The 19,855-nt window shown below is 43.8% G+C and overlaps 1 protein-coding gene across 3 annotated transcripts in view; it reads left to right on the top strand.

The window, feature by feature from the left end:
• Window positions 1-19,855, top strand: part of SLC39A5 (solute carrier family 39 member 5) — a 163,209-nt gene that overhangs the window by 29,611 nt on the left and 113,743 nt on the right. For 2 of the 3 annotated variants that reach the window (XM_069230562.1, XM_069230560.1), the window contains exons 2-3: window positions 1,724-2,189; window positions 17,874-18,111. In XM_069230562.1, the coding sequence (XP_069086663.1) occupies window positions 1,738-2,189; window positions 17,874-18,111 (690 nt within the window). In that variant the 5' untranslated portion in view covers window positions 1,724-1,737. The remainder of the gene's footprint in view (window positions 1-1,723; window positions 2,190-17,873; window positions 18,112-19,855) is intronic. The other variant, XM_069230561.1, reaches the window with a different exon arrangement.

Genomic DNA, 19,855 nt, shown 5'->3' with positions numbered 1-19,855 from the left:
GGGCTAATGATTGTCAAGCGTAAGACCGTGGTGTTGCGCGGTAGGGCGTTTGTTTGTAATAGTGCGTGTTACGTGTACGACAGAAGTAACTGCATTTAATATTAGAAAATATGTGTAATTGGTGTGGGGCCTAAATAAGCAGACTGGAAATGTTAAAAAAGACGTGTTCCATTGCCATGTTTTCTGCTTAGAAATTCGTTGCTTTCTGGTGCTGTTTAAACGAACAGAACCAACCGTTCTGTGTGTATTGATTTGGGGGTACAAGGACTGACTCTATTTATTATTGCCTGCAAATAAGGGATTCACCGAGAGGTTTGACTCATAACACTCTGTTTATTGGAGCGTATCTCACTAGCGAACACCTGCCAGTTTTCCCTTTCACCAAAAAAGGTACATTTCCTTTTCGGGCTAAGAGAATCTACCGAGCGTGGCCCCAATAATACTAGTGTCAGCTACACATTCCATTATATTAATTTATCCGTCAGACACCTGATAGCACATTGTCTGCCATTTCTATGGCCGCTGCCAATCTACAGTATCTAATGGTAGCGTCCGTGGCTGGTGCCACTGTAGCTATCTGCTTGGCACTGCTTCTGTAAATGGCTGCTAGAGTGCAATAAATGGCCTCAAGAAGGACATGACTGCTAGAGGAAAGAGCTTTTTGAATAACAAAGTATCATTTTGCCCAAGGATGAGAAAGGGGCAGCAATAGAGCTGTGAGCATCATAGTGCAAATGGACCCAGGCGATATATCATTCCCCGTATACTTTTTTTTTTCTTTTTCATTGCCCATGTCATCTTAAAACTTGCAATTTGTGTGCTCGCCCTCTTACTCTGATTGTTACAGTTTCTGACCTCATGACCTGCCACCATCTTGTGCGAGTACAAGTAATGATATGCCTCTGCACTTTTTTATTTTTTATTTTATTTTTTTACTGTGTTCTGTAGCACAAACTCTCGTAAGACTCCATTCTGCTTAGCTCCCCTTTTTCCATTTGTACCCCTGTGCAGCATTAGATCCTTGGTGAATGGGATACAAGGTTTGCTGCAGTTCACCAGCTACACAGTGAACTTGGAAAGTACCCTGCTTGTCAATAAACCATCCAAACATACTCATGCCTACAATTCCTTGAGAAAATTATACATTTTAAATTATCCTACCAAACCTTACACCAATGTAATCCAGTATCCCCTTGCTTTACCAAATGGTCTCATCTGATCTTGTATCCTGCCTGGAGTAGTAGGTAACCTAGAATTCTATTAATAAAAGTACACACAAATAAAAATAAGTATTTGTGGGCAGAGATCTTTCTGATATTGAAACACTGCTGAAGACTGTTCTAAAGGACTAGAGACTCAAGTAAGTGTGATTTCTCCTTGTCTGGATTGGTTTGTTGAGCTGTAGGCCAACCTGATGGTAAAATCCTTAAGGAGTCAACTGAAATGCAATTTCATTGAGCTTAAATGTGTGCCAGACCATGTGAGGCATTGTTCTTCTATCTCCCATTGTCTCTCTCTGCAATCTGAAAAAGATTTCATAATTGTAGGTGCCATCTGGCATCAATTTCTAATGGCACTCTAAAGCGGCAGCCCAGAGTTTCAACTCCTGACAAATGGTGTTGGTATGAGTTGTTCTTGTTTGTTGTAGAGATCTTGTAACATGTGGTGGTATCTTTAAATAGGAATGAGATGTGGTCATCACTCACACTTGTTTCTCTTTCAGGATAGCTTCTTTCAATGGCCTGTGTTAATTATATGCCATTGTTATCCCCTCTATGGCTGTTCCTCCTCATCTACAGCCATCTCTGCCATGGGGACCTGAAGTCAAATGCCTCTGTGCTCCCTATAACAGAAGATGCTCATTATAAAGGCCAACAAAGTATTCTCCAGGATGCCAATGCTAATGGCAGGCAAGCTGTTTTCCGCAATGCAGAGGAGGAGCAGGGTTACTACCTTCAGCAGCTTTTCATGCAATATGGTCAGAACGGCACCCTGTCCTTCAATGGACTGACAAACCTCCTCCAGAACCTGGGTCTTGGCCAGGTGCAGGTGGTGGAGATCCAACATGAAGATCTGGGTCATGGACACGTCTCCCACTTAGACATCTTAGAGGTACAGGAGCAGAAGCATGCCCACTCACACTCCAGCCTGGAGCATGCAGTGGAATCTGACATTAATACCACATCCAGGTAACCTAAATCTGTGTAGATATTAGCTTGTTCAAATGTATTACATTTATTTTGTCCTGCAATTTGAGGACTACTCACACTTCTTGTTTACAGAATAAAAAAAGAATGGCATTGATATTGTTAAGTAAGCAATGACACATTTCTGTTAGAATTATGAAATAGTAACATGCAACAATGTCTAAGTATCATTCGATTTTATGACTTATGAAATACTAAAAATGCAGGTATTGTACAGCGCCAGAAAACATATAGTATATGACCAAATTGTCCACTCTGTATATCAGATTCCCAGATCACATATATTTATTTATATGGAGCAAACATAGTCATTATAACTGTCAGAGTCACCAGATCCTCTGGGTCTGTGCACGTTCCCAACATTTCCACCACAAGACAGCTCCAATACTCTGATTAGATTTGTCACAGTCTAAGAGTCCAAGTGGGGAAAAGGGGATTAGGAAGGGAACAGCTGGGAAGGAGACCTGTAGGAAGCAAAAGGTTAAAACACACAACACAACTCTCATGAAATCAGTACTATGCTATGACTCTAAGCATTGTCATTCTGAAAACGTGAACAACCTAAGAACAATCTTATAATGACTAGGCTTTTAAATGACTGAATACCTGTGGGAGAAAACGAGAGGTTAGATAAAACTTTCAGATTCAAGTACTTTCTTTAGCATGAAAATCAGGAAACTGAGTAATTTCTGAACCATCATATGAATCTTAATTTAAGAATTCATATTCAGGAACACACAGCATTACATCTAGAACTCTGATCTTTTTGTGTTCTCTCAACATTGGAAAGTGAATTGCGCACATTGCGGGTTTTCATATAAGTATTAAACACCATAGAAGGATTGTTCACCATGAATAACACAACATAGATTCAAAGAATAAATCCCGTGACTTGTCAACTGGAATACTATCAAGTAAATGCCTAAGAATGGTAGCGCACAGTAAATAACATTAATTGAACACGAGGAAAGAATCGCGCGTCTTGCCGATTCGAATGCCACCATGTAAATGCCAAGGAATGGTTGCGTACAATGAATTTCATGAAGTACGCACAAGGAAAGACTTGCGCGTCTTGCCGATTCGAAGGCCACCATGTAACTGCCAAGGAAATGGTAGCGCACAATGAGCATCAAGAATTAAATCACTAGGAAATGAATCGCGCGTCTCACCGATTTGAAGGCCACCATGTAACTGCCAAGAAATGGTAGCGCACAATGAATATCCTGAATTAAGCACAATGAAAGAATTGCGCTTCTTGCCGATTCGAATGCCAGCATGCAAATGTCATAAAGTCCAAACGCACATTCAAATACGCAAGAGCAATTATTTAGCACGAAGAATTAGGCCCAAGAATTTGAGCGTCATGGATACGGAGCCAGGGGCCCTGCCCAACCTCCGTCTTACCGCCCTGATCAAGAATCACCCAGCCGAGTGAAAGGGTGAGGCCTGGAAAATTAAAGTAGGCCACCGGAACAGGAGCTCAGGAAGTTGCTGATGTTCTGCACCGGGACCTCTGAATAGTGAGCACGTGGAGCTGGGCTGGCTCCCTTTTTATAGAGTCTTGGCCCAGCCCACAACCACACCCAGGCATGCTGCAGGGAAAGCTTCTAGAAGGCCCTGGAAAGGGACCACACCCTGAATCACTCTGAAAGCCTGCAGAAATACATTGCAAATAAACAGTATTTATAAGCACCTTAAGAACGAGTCTTCAGGATTGAATTCTGCAATGCAAAAGGTTAAACAATAACATATCCGAACAATGCATAAATTACATTATCTTGAGAGTGTTGGGTTTTTGCATTCTAGTCGCCCGTAGAGCGCGCACTGTCCTGGTGTTGACAGTACTCCCCTCTCCCAGACGCACTCTAGGGCCTGGTTTGTGTAGATTGAGGAGATGAAAGTGTCTCACAAGTACTGGAGCATGAACATCAGATGCGGAAACCCATGAGTTACTTTCAGGGCCATAACCTTTCCATGAGATTAAGTACCATAGGTTACGCCCTCTCAGTTTAGAATCCAACACTTTCTTGACTTCGTATTCTTCTTCCCCTGTACTAGAACAGGAGCTGGATGAGGGCGGACCTTTTGGACTAACTTTTTAAAGAGGGAAGTATGGAACACTGGATGAATCCATAATGATCTTGGCAATTGCAGTTTATAGGTCACAGGATTAATTTGCTGAAGGACAGTGTAAAGACCAATGAATTTGGGGTTGAACATGTGCTTCTTCTTGAAGTCTATATGTTTTGTGGAAAGCCACACTTTGTCACCTGGTTGATACTGCGGTCCCTCACAAGGTTTCTTGTCATAATGCTTTTTGTATTTTTGTTTGGCTTTTTCTAAATGCTGTTGAATCAATTTCTGGGTTTGATGCAAATGTTGAATGGTTTCTGACACAGCTGGAGTAAGAGAACTTTCTTGAGGAATTGTGATGGGCAAGGTGTCAGGATGATAGTCAAACAAACCAAAGAAGGGTGTAATGCCAGTAGAAGTGTGAGATGAGTTATTGTAGGCTAACTCAGCTAATCAGAGCATTGCTGTCCAAGAATGAAGTGCTTTTTCAGCGTAAGCACGTAGGTATTGCTTCAAAGTCTGATTTAGTCTCTCCGTTTGACCATCTGTTTGAGGATGGTGGCTGGTAGATAGTGTAGACGTCACTTGGAGTGTCCTCCAGAAGTTGGAGGCAAATTGCGACCCCCGATAGGAGAGGATCACTTTTGGCAGTCCATGATAACAAACCACTCTATTCAGTAAGATAGTTGCCAGTTCATTAGAGGTGGGCAACTTCTTACAGGCAATGAAATGTCCATATTTCGTGAGACTATCTACTACCACCAGAATTACTGAATGCTGTTGAACCACTGGCAGAGCAGTAATAAAGTCTAAAGAAATGTGCTCCCACGGACGACTTGGGGTTGGGAGTGGGTGTAACAACCCTTTCGGTTTTGAATGACTTGTTTTAGTGCGAGCACAGACTTGGCAGTTGTTTACCATTGTTTTTACATCTTTTGTTAGGGTAGCCCACCAAAAATAGCATTGGATTAATTCAAGAGTTTTAGGAGTTCCTGGGTGACCTGCCGGTAGGTATAATATGCAACCAATGAAGCACTATCTTGCGAAGTTTGGTAGTGGGCACGAACCATCAAGCATCATGAAAGGGTATTCCTGGCTTGATTGACCTTTTGGGATCTGCTTGGGCCCAAGTTTGCCATTTTTCAACAGTGAATGAATTGCAGGTGTCTTCAAAGAAATCTTTAGTTTTTATGATACATAGGACCTTGTCAGGAGCAATGATAGCTCTGGAGTTTTGAACTACAGGCAACGTGGTAGACTCTTGGCGGGACAAGGCGTCAGCTTTGCGATTTATCTTTAACAGGCTGGAAGGTTACCACAAAATCAAACTCGGCAAAAAACAGCATCCAGCGTAATTGCCGAGGAGTCAAAAGTCTGGCGGAACTCATGAATTGCAGATTGCGATGATCAGTATATACTGTGACAGTATATTTGGCACCCAACAAATGATGTCTCCATTCTTTAAAGGCATCACAAATCGCCAGAAGCTCTTTTTCAGCAATGACATAGTTCTGTTCGGCTTCGTTCAACTTCAGAGACATGGAAGCTACAGGATGCTGTTGACCAGTGTCTTTGTTTCGTTGTGACAAGACTGCTCCTATCGCCACATCTGAAGCATCAGCTTCCACTATGAAAGGTCGATCCGCATCTGGATGAGTCAAGACTGGGGCAGTGGAGAAAGCTTCTTTCAAAGTTGAAAAGGCTTGATTGGCTTCTGGGGACCATACACATTTTTCTTTTTTTCTTAATAGCTTAGTAATTGGAGCCACTCTGTGGGAGAAATGATTTATGAACCTCCGGTAAGAATTTGCAAACCCCAGGAAACACTGTACATCACGAACAGTCTTTGGGGTGGACCAATCAGATACGGCTTTTACTTTCTTTTCTGCCATCACCATACCTTGAGGGGTAAGGATAACCCCTAAAAACTCAACTGTGGTAACATGAAACTCATAATTGGTTAGTTTGCAATATAAATGGTGCTTATGAAGGGCTGCCAGAATTTTCTTGACATGTTGGACATTTTCATTTTCATTGTCTGAGTAGATCAAAATGTCATCAATGTAGACTATGGCAAATATATCGAGGTACTTTCTAAGAACGTCATTCAAGAAAAACTGAAATGCTGCTGGAGCATTGCACAGACCAAAAGGCATGACTGTGTATTCAAAAAGGCCATATCTTGTTTAGAACGCTGTTTTCCATTCGCCACCTTCTCTCATTCTGACCAAATGATAAGCACCTCGAAAGTCAAGCTTCGTGTAGATTTTTGCTTTCTTTACTTGTTGCAGTAAGACCGGAATTAGGGGCAAAGGATATTTGTTCTTGAGGGTGATTTTGTTCAAACCCCTATAGTCGATACAAGTTCGAAGTTCTCCATTCGCCTTTGGAACAAAAACCAAAAGGAGAAGCTGCGGGAGACTTAGAGGGGCGAATTAAACCATTCTCTAAGAATTGATCCAAGTATCTTCGTAAATGTTGATTTTCATGTACTGACGGGGCATACACACGACAGTTGGGAAGTATCGCACCTGGGACTAGATCAATTTGACAGTCATAAGATCTATGAGGAGGTAAGTTCTCTGCTTCTTTCTCATCAAATACGTCTTCATAAGATGAATTCTGTTTGGGCATCTGAACTTCTTTCTCTGCGGCAGTAGCTATGTAAGAGTTGCGAACTTCCGATTCTTGAGTCCTTTGGAGACATTGTTCTCTACATAGTGCAGATGAGAACACAACCTTTCGTTCTGCCCAAGTAATCTCTGGATTGTGATGAGTTAACTATGGCAAGCCAAGGATAATCCCATACTGGGGAGCATGGATCACGTCAAGGATAAGTTTCTCTTTGTTTCTTTCTTTGATTTGTATTTTCACAAATCACCGACAAGGGAACAGTCTGAAGAGTTACCGGACCTCTAGTCAAGAGTTTTCCATCGACTGCCTTGATGATTTCTGGGGTCTTCTTTTCAATACATGTGATCCCCCATGTACGAACCAATTGGGCATCAACAAAGTTCCCGGTAGCCCCAGAATCGACTAGAGCCTTCTTGAAATAGGTCTTTTTCTTAACCTGAACTCTTATCCCCAGTTTGAGATGTCTAGATTGTGAAGGGTCCACGGTGACACCCAAGAGCAACCCTTCTCTGCAACTTGGGTGCTTTAGATTTTCCAACTCGACTGATGCATTGGCTGCAACCTTCTGAACTGGGCCTCGCTTGCTCTTAGTTTTGATTGAACAATCTTTGGCAAAATTACCCTTTCTCCCACAATGGAGACATTGCCCATTCTTTCTGCGTAGGTCCTTTTCATCTTTGGTCAAAGGTCTCCTGATGGTTCCAATTTCCATTGGTTCCGGCGTTCTTTCTTTCGGAGTTCTTGAGTTTCTGTTATCATGAACATGCCAAGAATGTTTTTCAGTCTTTTTACGCATTCCTTTTCGGTCAGTTAAACGATGATCCAGCCTCAAGACAAGGTTTATTAATTCTCTTGACATTCTGCAGGTTGCGGGTCGATTTGCGCTAAGATATCTTTTAGCTCCTCTTTGAGTCCCCTGTAAAACAAGGCCGCTTGTTTTTCTTCAGGCCAGGATGTCTCAGCAACCAGCCGATTGAAGTTGGCTAAATATGACACTAAGTCCTGATTCCCTTGGCGTAAGTCTAATAATTCGCGATCTGCTGACTGTTACAGTTCTACGATCGAAAACTCTCTCAAATTCACGAACAAAATTTCTCCAGTTGTACAACAGGGAACTAATTTTACGCACAAGAGGAATAGCCCAGGTAGCTGCATCTCCAGACAGATTTGACAACAAGAAAGCTACTTTGGACTGGGCATCGGGGAAAGTATGTGGTCTGCAGGTGAAGTGTAGTTCCACTTGAACCAGGACAGATTGCGCTTTCAAGGGGTCACCTGAGAAACGTTCTGGGGGAGCTAAAGGAATGGCTAAAGGAACATTGAGGGAAATGTTTGTCGGATTCCCTCCAGAAGTCTGAGAAGAAGTACCTGGCCAAGACACACCTGTGGGACTTTGTTCCTTCTTCTCTACCTTATCCTGTAACTGACTCACTCTCTCAGCTAGGCTATTTGTCAAATCTTTTGTTGATACCACTTCTGACTGGAGCTGGGTGATAGCCTTGACTAGCTCGTCCAGTGTGGCCATGCTGAGAACGTACACAAACCAGGAGGATAATAATTTGTGGGCTCACTATTCTGTCAGTCACCAGATCCTCGGGGTCTGAGCACGTTCCCAACACTTCCACCACAAGACAGCTCCAATACTCTGATTAGATTTGTCACAGAGTCTAAGAGTCCAAGTGGGGAAAAAGGGATTAGGAAGGGAACAGCTGGGAAGGAGACCTGTAGGAAGCAAAAGATTAAAACATGCAACATTAAAATAACCTCTCATGAAATCAGTACTATGCTATGACTCTAAGCATCGTCATTCTGAAAACGTGGACAATCTTATAATGACTAGGCTTTTAAATGACTGAATACCTGTGGGAGAAAACAAGAGAGGTTAGATAAAACTTTCAGATTCAAGAACTTTCTTTAGCATGAAAATCAGGAAACAATCTGAGTAATTTCTGAACCATCATATGAATCTTAATTTAAGAATACATCTCAGGAACACACAGCATTACATCTAGAACTCTGATCTTTTTGTGTTCTCTCAAAACATTGGAAAGTGAATTGCACACATTGCAGGTTTTCATGTAAGTATTAAACACCATAGAAGGATTGTGCACCATGAATAACACAACGTAGATTCAAGAATAAATCATGCGACTTGTCAACTGGAATACTATCAAGTAAATGCCTTAGAATGGTAGAGCACAGTAAGTAACATTAATTGAACACGAGTAAAGAATTGCGCGTCTTGCCGATTAGAATGCCACCATGTAACTGCCAAAAAATGGTAGCGCACAATGAATAACTTGAATTAAAACACGAGGAAGGAATCGCACGTCTTGCTGATTTGAAGGCCACCATGAAACTGCCAAGGAAATGGTAGCGCACAATGAATATCATGAATTAAGCACAAGGAAAGAATCGCGCGTCTTGCCGATTCGAAGGCCACCATGTAACTGCCAAGAAATGGTAGCGCACAATGAATATCATGAATTAAGCACAATGAAAGAATCGCACGTCTTGCCGATTCGTATGTGTAAGGAAATGCCTCCTTGGCATGGTTATCCCCTGACTTTTTGCCTTTGCTGATGCCAAGTTATGATTTGAAAGTGTGCTGAGGCCTGCTAACCAGGCCCCAGCACCAGTGTTCTTTCCCTAACCTGTACTTTTGTTTCCACAATTGGCACACCCTGGCATCCAGGTAAGTCCCTTGTAACTGGTACCCCTGGTACCAAGGGCCCTGATGCCAGGGAAGGTCTCTAAGGGCTGCAGCATGTCTTATGCCACCCTGGGGACCCCTCACTCAGCACAGACACACTGCTTGCCAGCTTGTGTGTGCTAGTGGGGGATAAAAAGACTAAGTCGACATGGCACTCCCCTCAGGGTGCCATGCCAACCTCACACTGCCTATAGGTATAGATCAGTCACCCCTCTAGCAGGCCTTACAGCCCTAAGGCAGGGTGCACTATACCATAGGTGAGGGCATAAGTGCATGAGCACTATGCCCCTACAGTGTCTAAGCAAAATCTTAGACATTGTAAGTGCAGGGTAGCCATAAGAGTATATGGTCTGGGAGTCTGTCATGCACGAACTCCACAGCACCATAATGGCTACACGGAAGACTGTGAAGTTTGGTATCAAACTTCTCAGCACAATAAAAGCACACTGATGCCAGTGTACATTTTATTGTAACATACACCCCAGAGGGCACCTTAGAGGTGCCCCCTAAACCTTAACCGACTACCAGTGTAGGCTGACTAGTTTTAGCAGCCTGCCACACACCAGACATGTTGCTGGTCACATGGGGAGAGTGCCTTTGTCACTCTGTGGCTAGTAACAAAGCCTGTACTGGGTGGAGGTGCTTCTCACCTCCCCCTGCAGGAACTGTAACACCTGGCGGTGAGCCTCAAAGGCTCACCCCCTTTGTTACAGCGCCCCAGGGCACTCCAGCTAGTGGAGTTGCCCGCCCCCTCTGGCCACGGCCCCACATTTGGCGGCAAGGCCGGAGGAGATAATGAGAAAAACAAGGAGGAGTAACTGGCCAGTCAGGACAGGCCCTAAGGTGTCCTGAGCTGAGGTGACTCTGACTTTTAGAAATCCTTCATATTGCAGATGGAGGATTCCCCCAATAGGGATAGGAATGTCCCCCCCCCCCCCCCTCCCCTCAGGGAGGAGTCACAAAGAGGGTGTAGCCACCCTCAGGGCTAGTAGCCATTGGCTACTAACCCCCAGACCTAAACACCCCTAAATTGAGTATTTAGGGGCTCCCAGAACACAGCAAGGTAGATTCCTGCAACCTAAGACTAAGAAGGACTGCTGAGCTGAAAAACCTGCAGAGAAGACGGAGACACCAACTGCTTTGGCCCCAGCCCTACCAGCCTGTCTCCCCACTTCTAAAGACACTGCTGCAGCGACGCGTTCCACAGGGTCCAGCGACCTCTGAAGCCTCAGAGGACTACCCTGCATCTAGAAGGACCAAGAACTCCAGAGGACAGCGGCTCTGTTCCACAAAGACTGCAACTTTGCAACAAAGAAGCAACTTTGAAACAACACACGTTTCCCGCCGGAAGCGTGAGACTTTGCACTCTGCACCCGACGCCCCCGGCTCGACTTGTGGAGAACAAACACCACAGGGAGGACTCCCCGGCGACTACGAGACCGTGAGTAGCCAGAGTTGACCCCCCACAGCGACGCCTGCAGAGGGAATCCAGAGGCTCCCCCTGACCACGACTGCCTGCTTCAAAGACCCAACACCTGGTAAAGACACTGCACCCGCAGCCCCAGGACCTGAAGGATCTGACCTCCAGTGCAGGAGCGACCCCCAGGTGGCCGTCTCCCTTGCCCAGGTGGTGGCTACCCCGAGGAGCCCCCCCCCTTGCCTGCCTGCATCACTGAAGAGACCCCTTGGTCTCCCATTGAAACCTATTGCGAACCCGACGCTTGTTTGCACACTGCACCTGTCCGCCCCCGTGCCGCTGAGGGTGTACTTTTTGTGCTGACTTGTGTCCATACCCCCCCCGGTGCCCTACAAAACCCCCCTGGTCTGCCCTCCGAAGACGTGGTTACTTACCTGCTGGTAGACTGGAACCGGGGCACCCCCTTCTCCATTGAAGCCTTTGCGTTTTGGGCAACACTTTGACTTCTGCACCTGACCGGCCCTAAGCTGCTGGTGTGGTAACTTTGGGGTTGCCCTGAATCCCCAACGGTGGGCTACCTTGGACCCAACTTTGAACCCCGTAGGTGGTTTACTTACCTGCAAAACTAACAAACACTTACCTCCCCCAGGAACTGTTGAAAATTGCACTGTCTAGTTTTAAAATAGCTATATGCCATTTGTGTGTAAACTGTATATGCTATTTTGCTAATTCAAAGTTCCTAAGTGAAGTACCTTTCATTTAAAGCATTGTTTGTAAATCTTGAACCTGTGGTTCTTAAAATAAACTAAGAAAATATTTTTTCTATACAAAAACCTATTGGCCTGGAATTGTCTGAGTGTGTGTTCCTCATTTATTGCCTGTGTGTGTACAACAAATGCTTAACACTACCCTCTGATAAGCCTACTGCTCGACCACACTACCACAAAATAGAGCATTAGAATTATCTCTTTTTGCCACTTTCCTACCTCTAAGGGGAACCCTTGGAATCTGTGCATGCTATTTCTTACTTTAAAATAGTACATACAGAGCCAACTTCCTACAGAATGCCAGCATGCAAACGTCATGAAAAGTCCAAACGCACATTCACATACGCAAGAGCAATTATTTAGCTCGAAGAATTAGGCCCAAGAATTTGAGCGTCATGGATACGGAGCCGGGGGCCCTGCCCGACCTCCGTCTTACCGCCCTGATCAAGAATCACCCAGCTGAGTGAAAGGGCGAGGCCTGGAAAATCAAAGTAGGCCACCGGAGCAGGAGCTCAGGAAGTTGCTGAATAGTGAGCACGTGGAGCTGGGCTGGCTCCCTTTTATAGAGTCTTGGCCCTAGCCCACAACCACACTCAAGCATGCTGCAGGGAAAGCTTCTAGAAGGCCCTGGAAAGGGACCACACCCTAACTCACTCTGAAAGCCTGCAGCAATACATTGCAAATAAACAGTATTTATAAGCACCTTCAGAATGAGTCTAAAGGATTGAATTCTGCAATGCAAAAGGTTAATAACATATCAGCACAATGAATAAATTACATTATCTTGAGAGTGTTGGGTTTTTGCGTTCTAGTCGCCCGTAGAGCACGCACTGTCCTGGTGTTGACAACAACTAGTGAAATGAGTGTTTAGTGTCATGTGAACACACAGGTCTCAAGAATGTGGAAGCAGTGCAAAAAAGTGATCACAAAATCAAGGAACAGTGGCAAGAACACAATAACATGCAGATTCTACAGGACTGAAGAAGTCAAAGAAAAAATTAGAGAATTTCTGCAGAGAATATGTATGCTGCATATAAATACATATGATCCTAAAATGTTATATATAAAGTGGATTATTAGGTCATATCTTTGTTTATTTGTGGCGCTGTAATTCTTGGTATTGAACAAATTTTCTATTATAATTCTTCTTATACTTAAAAGGGCATTGTTGCATGTTACTGTTGTATACTCTTGTCCCCATAGGTCAACGAGTGGCTCCTGTGGTTTATACTGATGGGATTTATGAAATAAGCACTTTCCTTCTCCCTGTGCTGCCCTTATTTATTCAAATATGTGTTATCACTATATCTAATTTCCATTTGTGTAGCTTGACTTGCTTTTTAACCTGGCGTTGTGGAAGGCTTTTGTTCATCCTTTTCTGCCCAGTGACCATTCTACCTTTTTTCTTGTCAGATTCTATAGTTTACAGTGACAAAGTGGGTTTTATGAGTTTTCTAAAGTGCATTAAGTTGGGTGTGGTCCACTTTTGTATTGGAGCAACGATTTACAATGGCGAGGTGCTTTCTACGATTCCACTTACTATGGTTGGAACAGCTGTCCTAAAACTTCATGCATCTGCAAGCTTTAGTTGGGGAAATCCTACAGTGAACAAATTGGACAGTAGCTGGCATTTCCAGGTGGTCAAATTATGGTGTGGAAAAGTAGTTGTAGAGTTGGAATGTCTTAAAGGGTAAACTGGGTTGAAGAACTACTAGTTACTTTCCCTTGGTAAAACCTTACCTGGTACAGGCTGTATCTAGCATCAGATTCCATACTTTAAAATATTTCTCGAGTGTCAGACAGCATCCGGACACTTTTTGAGCAGTATCTCTGAGCCCTGATAGGTGGTGGTGGTGTTTAGTTTGGTGTCGTCCAATTCGGAAGTGATGTGCGTGTTGTCTATAAAGGCGCCACCTCAGTGCGCTGGTATCAGTTACTTTTCATGCCAGAAGCATGGAGCCACGAACGTTGCTGATATACCAGTGTGCAGCCACTAGGGACCTCATAAAGGTTACCATATATGGCAAAGTCTGTTTGCAGAGCAGTGAGGTTGGAAGGGTTGGTAAGGAATCTGCGGCTGGATAGTCTCTAGCAGATAAGGCCTTGTCCAAATGTAAATACCTTGTTCATCTGATAGACGTCTAGCCGCAGATTTCTTACCTTAGTACAGATACCCAAGCAATACCTGTTCGGAGGTGGGTCTGCAAACAGATTTAGGCCAGGAAGTCCTGCAGGACCGAAAGGCTAAAATGCTCTTCACAATAGAGCTGACTGTTCAGGCAGTAGTGCTTGGTAAATGTGTGAAACGATACCCAATTGGCAGCCTGATAGATGTCCAGGACAGGGACTCTGAGAGCTAACACAGTGGTCACAATGTTGGTTCTGGTGGAATAAGCCCACAAGACCTCAGAGGTTTGCTTCTTGGCCAGTACATAACAGATTATAAAGCAGAGCACCATCGTGAGATGGTCCATTTTCTGCATGGCCTTTCCTTTCTTTGACCCAATGAATAGCTGATCATCCACCTGGAACTCTCTGGTACAATCAATGTAGAACAGAAACCTGCTTTGGGGGTCCAGGCTGTGTGGTCTTGCCTCCTCATTGGATGGATGAGGCAGAGCAAAGAAGGTAGTCAATGTGATGGTCTGACCTACATTAAAAGTTATCACTTTCGTCAGGCAAGAGCAGGTCTTCTCAAACCCTGTTCGTATGGGAAAAAAGTTTGTGTAAATACGGTGAACAGAAAGTGCTTGCAGTTCACTAACCCTCCTGACTGATGTAATAGCCACTAGAAAGGCTTTCTTTAAGGTCAACAGGCGTAAAGTAAAATTGTGCAAGGGTGAGCACATAACAAAAGTCAAAACAAGGTTCAGGTCCCATTGGGGCACGATGAAGAGTTTTGGAGGGAACATATGTTGTGGACTGTAGGAAAGTGCCTCTTTTTTTTTACATTGTTACCGCCCACGTTTTGCCTGGCATCTGATGTGATTTTGACTTAAGGTGCATTGGGTTTTTGCTAACCAGGTCACCAGTGCCAGATTTCTTTCCCAAAACTGCACAGTTGTTTCCCAAAGTGGCTTTCCAGATTCCAATAATGATTCAGTGGGGGTCCCCAGGATCCAGGAATGATAAAGTGGGGGTCCACAGAAGTCAAAAGGTTGGGAATCACTGCTGTAGAGTGTAGTGACCCTAGGGGTAAGTAGCCCATTGGTTACTACCATACACTCCTAAATTCAGTATTTGGAGGAGCTCCTGGCACCAGGAAATCGGATCCTGCTGACCTGAAGGACTCTCCAAAGACGAGTAACTGACTCAGCACCAACCCTGCCAGCCTGCTTGCTGACTTTGAAAATTGCAAGAAAGACGCCTCTTCTTCCAGCTGCTGAAGCTCGTAGAAGCCCAAGAAGACAGCCGGTCTTCACCCTAGCACAAGGAACTCCAGTGGATTAGCAGATCCACTGCATCCTTGCAGGCACCCAAGAAACACTGAAGAGGATTTTAGACCGTCAAAACCCAATGCTGGACAGCACTATTGCACCTGTGTTTTCACCCCCCCCCCCAGCCCAAGTTGAAGTGGGCCAATGGTGCCAGCAAGTCCCCAGCCTCTCCAGAGACCAAGTTAATCGTGGGTTACTCTACTGCAACCTTCACACTGACACCTGCAGCCTCTTTGTGCAGGCCCTCTCTACCGCAGCTGTCTCTGGTGATGGAATCCCAATGGTCCACTGCACCTCTGCACCCGACTGCCCAGGACCGAGGAGAAGAGGACCACTGGTGTTCCTATGTCCCGGAGACTCGTGAGACCTGAGCCCACTTTTTTGTTCAGTCAAACAGGACCCAAGTCCAGGCCTGCAGCCTCTATTTGCAGGCCCCACTCTACCGCAACAGCATCTGGTGACGGACACCTGATGGTCCCTTGCATCACACTGCACCTAGCAGCCCCGGACTGAGGAAAAGAAGACCGCTGGTATCCCTATGTATTGAGCTTTATGAGACCTGAGCCCCCTTGTTGGTTCACCAAGAGTGGACCCCCAGTCCATGCCGGCAGTGACTTCCACAGGGTGCCCAACACTGAATTACATTGCTGCACCCAGCCGCCCCAGTGCCGTCAAGGTGAACTTTTGGTGTAGCCTAGGACCCTGCCACATACTCACCTTAAGTCGGGAAGATTGGTCCTGTAAGTCACTGCTGAGTACCTGTTTGCCATAATTGCTTTTTCCTCCATAGGATAACATTGCAGATGCAGAAAATTGCACTAGGTGTTGACTATTCAAAACTGTGATAGTTTCTATTGCTAAACATACTTACCTGAGCGTATTGATTCTGATGCCTAAACATATTTAATGATCCCTTTTATTTTTATAAATTGGTGTGGATCTCCTTATTGAGTCATGTGTCTCATTTATAGACTGTGTGCCTATAGTGAATGTCTAACACTTCTCTCTGATGAGCCTAAGAATGTTTGACCACACTAACACCCCTAAAAGAGCACCTGGAATTGCTAGAGCAAGACCCTATCCTCTCATAAGGGAACCTCGGGACTCAATTTGCACAGTATATCTCATGTTGCTATAATATATAAAAGCCAGCTTCCTACAGTCAGTGCATTGGTGCACTGGGACTGATTTTGCTGGAATGCAGGAGGTCAGTCTCGTAATTGGAGTTATTCTGGATCCGATCAGGTCGACTAGTGTCGAGTGGCAACGTACCCACAGAAATCTAGTGGGGCCACCCACCAAAGGCGTTCCAGAGTGGCCGACCCACCCAAAAATAAGGTGCATGGACTTATAAAATTCTCAGAGTTGGGCGAGGGTTGCTCTGGCACTAGGAAACTAAAGAAGGCGTGGATAAACTCAGAAGCAGGCTCCATGTGAGAACAGGGCCTAGAGTGACATCGTTCCCGCTCCTCGTCTGAATATTTGGACCTGCACTTTGAAGACTGAAGTCTAAAAGTGCTTCAACTTTTTAAATTTTGTTTTTTTTTTCTTTGTGAGACTTACTCAACGACTGTGGGCGTGATACTAAGGTAAGTAATCTGTGGCTGGAAGTCTCTGCCAGATAAGGCAGGGCTTTGAGATTTTAAAGGACTTGGGGCCATATGTACAAAGCACTTTAGTAGTCCCAAACGTACCAATTGGGAGTTTATGACTGCAAAAAACGTTTCCTGCAATATAATAAACCCATTTTGCTATTCGGTAACGGGTTACTAAATCACAAAAATAGTTCAGATAAGCATAATAAATCATTATTTAGAAGGGGCATTTTACGGCATTCCTTCCAAACAGGGATTTGTTATGGAATGTATCAATCTGGTTGCGAAACAATACCGGCATGGGATGGTAAGCCATTTGCAAAATTGGAGGTGCCCCATCGTGCTGCATTTAAAAAGGTGTATATATATGTATATTTGAAAAGCTGTCACAGACATGGTGGTCTACTGAATCCAGTAGGCTACTGTCCCTACGACTGCCACTAATCGTAGTGTCACTATTTACAAACTATCTCCATGAATAATAATGATTTAGGTCGGGTTGTGACCCACTATGACTCCGAATTTTGTGAACCACCTTATTTGTTTTTTACTTAAGTATTATTATTATTTTTTTTTTTTAAATCCACACTGGTCCGACAAATTCTGATTGCGATGTACAACCAGTATTTAGCATCCAGTTTTCCATACATTTGGCCCCTATGCAGGACCATAGATTCCTGGTAGTATCCCTAGAATACTGCATTTGTTTCAGATGGTACTAAATCAGTACAAATTTCTATCAGGATATATCAAAGGTTTAATTTTATTTACAGTAGATTTCAAAATGAGAAATAGTTTTTCCATTCTATTAAATGTTCATGCCTTATTTTGTTTCTTCTTTGTATGTGTAACCTTCTTACTGTGTTTTTTTTTTTTTTTTTTTTTTTTTTTTTTTTTAAGGTGGTAGGTAGAATTTTTATTAACTTTGTTTTCTGACTTAATAACATTTTCAAACACACAAGTGAGTTACCGAGTATTCCAGATATCTTTCCTGTAACACAACGAGCAAAAATTCACTAATATTTCTCAGCAGGTCTCAGGCTGTGAAAGTTTGGACAAAGCAAACCACAACTAAACCAGGAAAAACCCACCTAGTTCAGTCGACAACTGAAGCTGGGAGGGAGTTCACTAACGCCGGCAATGCATGGAGTCGACAGTCTTGGAGCAGGCCAGAACAGATCCAGTCTGGACATCACTGGGCCAGGAACAATATCCTCGAACAGCTCTTATTGCTGGATCACTCTAACTACAACCACCTGCATGAAGATGTGAGATGTTATTTCAGACTCATTCTTCTCTGACAGGACATGGCTTCCCTTTAAATTCCACACTTTTTAAATACATCTAAAAAAATCTGTATCTTCCCTGCAGGACTATCTTGTTTGTACCAACTTGAATAGCCAATAATCAAATGTATTTATTGTCTTGGAAATGGTAAGCTGTTTGACATCCATGTCTAAAGTTCTTGCCCACAGTGCTTTGCAAATTGTGATAATGCGCGCACAGTATTCGTATGAATTTCTCCCTGTTAAAATTCATCAGACAAAGCAAGACCAAAAAAGGAGAATGGTTCCATTATCACAGATTACTTGGCAGATCTGGGAACAGATTCCAGGTCAAATGTCAGGTCAGCTACCTTGGAGGGAAAGGGTTAAAAAGAAATATAAAATGTAGTTAGAATTGCTAGCAATTTGACAGAGACAAAGGGATAGGTAGGTATTATTGATAAAAGTACAACGGTGTCTCAAAGTTGTTATCAACTCTGTCTTTTTCTCCTGTCATCAAAGCATTGCAGTATTAACCTGCTGTGATCAGCTAGGTGGATAGAGCAGTGACCCGGACTGCAAATGTAGGGCCACCCAACGCCTCATTAAAAGGCAAAAGAGGGTCAGAAGTTAAGGTCCCAGGCTGAAGGATTTATATAAGCAAATTTTAGCTTTTGGTTCCTCAACTGGAGCTTTAAAATTTAGTTTCAAGATTTCTGCAGCTCTCCTAGTCACTATAGAAAAGGAGACACACTCCTCAGTTCCCAAAAGGTATGTGAAACCAGAACGTGTGCCAGAGGCAACCAGAGCAAAGTTGAAGATCTGCAGCATAGCCTTGCTAAAGGCAGCCACTTACTCAGAGTTCTCTGGGTGCATCGTCTCTAGATTTCAAATGAGTCTAAAAGAGGAAGATGAAACTAGAGCAGGGTTCTGTAAATGCCTATGTGAACTCGACGAAAACAGGATCATCTAGAAGTCGCAGAGCTTCACTTTTGTTTCTTGTCAGTTTGACTTCAATTTACCTGAAGATGGCTCCCACCAAACGTTTCTTGTGTTTGACCATTTATGGTTTGGTCTTCTGTTCCCTGATCACTTTGGGGTAAATCAGGTAGCATCTATAACTTATGGAATTGTTTTTGTCCCATAGACCAACATTGTGTCAGTTTGTGATAGGCATTTCTTTCCAGCAGGCACAGCGCAGTTTGATGCCTGCAGTCTTAAACTGCAACATCCTTGATGCAATGGCATATTATTTGAAGGACCTGTATAAATGATTCCAAAAAACCCCACTGAAATCTGTAAGAGCTTTGCTAATAATCTTTTTTTTTTTTTTAAATACACTCGTGTCCAAGTGCAGGTGCAATGCCTGTATTCAGCTCATTTTTGGTGTTTGCAAGGTGGCTTGAATGCCAGTGGTGCCATGTACTGGCGCAGTAGAGCTATCTCTAGGATCAGGAGATTCAAAGGGTGAAAAATCTGAGTAGAAGTAGCCATCAGAATGAGAATATCTGTCCTATCCCTTTTACTAACAGTGGAATCTGGAGAACTGCAGAGACCAGTGGAGCCACCAAGTCTTGCATACTTTAGACAGTCAGTCCAGTGACATGTGGTCACAGACATATTGACTTACTAAGCCCCACTGGATTTACCAGGACACCAGCCTTGCCAGAAAACAATCCAGTTTCTGTGCAGACAATTCTGTTTGCCTCCTCTTGATGCATGGTGCCTTTAACTCCAATCTTGTCAT

The sequence above is a fragment of the Pleurodeles waltl genome, chromosome 4_2 (genome assembly GCF_031143425.1).
Source record: "Pleurodeles waltl isolate 20211129_DDA chromosome 4_2, aPleWal1.hap1.20221129, whole genome shotgun sequence".
In the NCBI taxonomy this organism is placed as follows: Eukaryota; Metazoa; Chordata; class Amphibia; order Caudata; family Salamandridae; genus Pleurodeles; species Pleurodeles waltl.
This window is presented reverse-complemented; position numbering and strand designations above follow the sequence as displayed.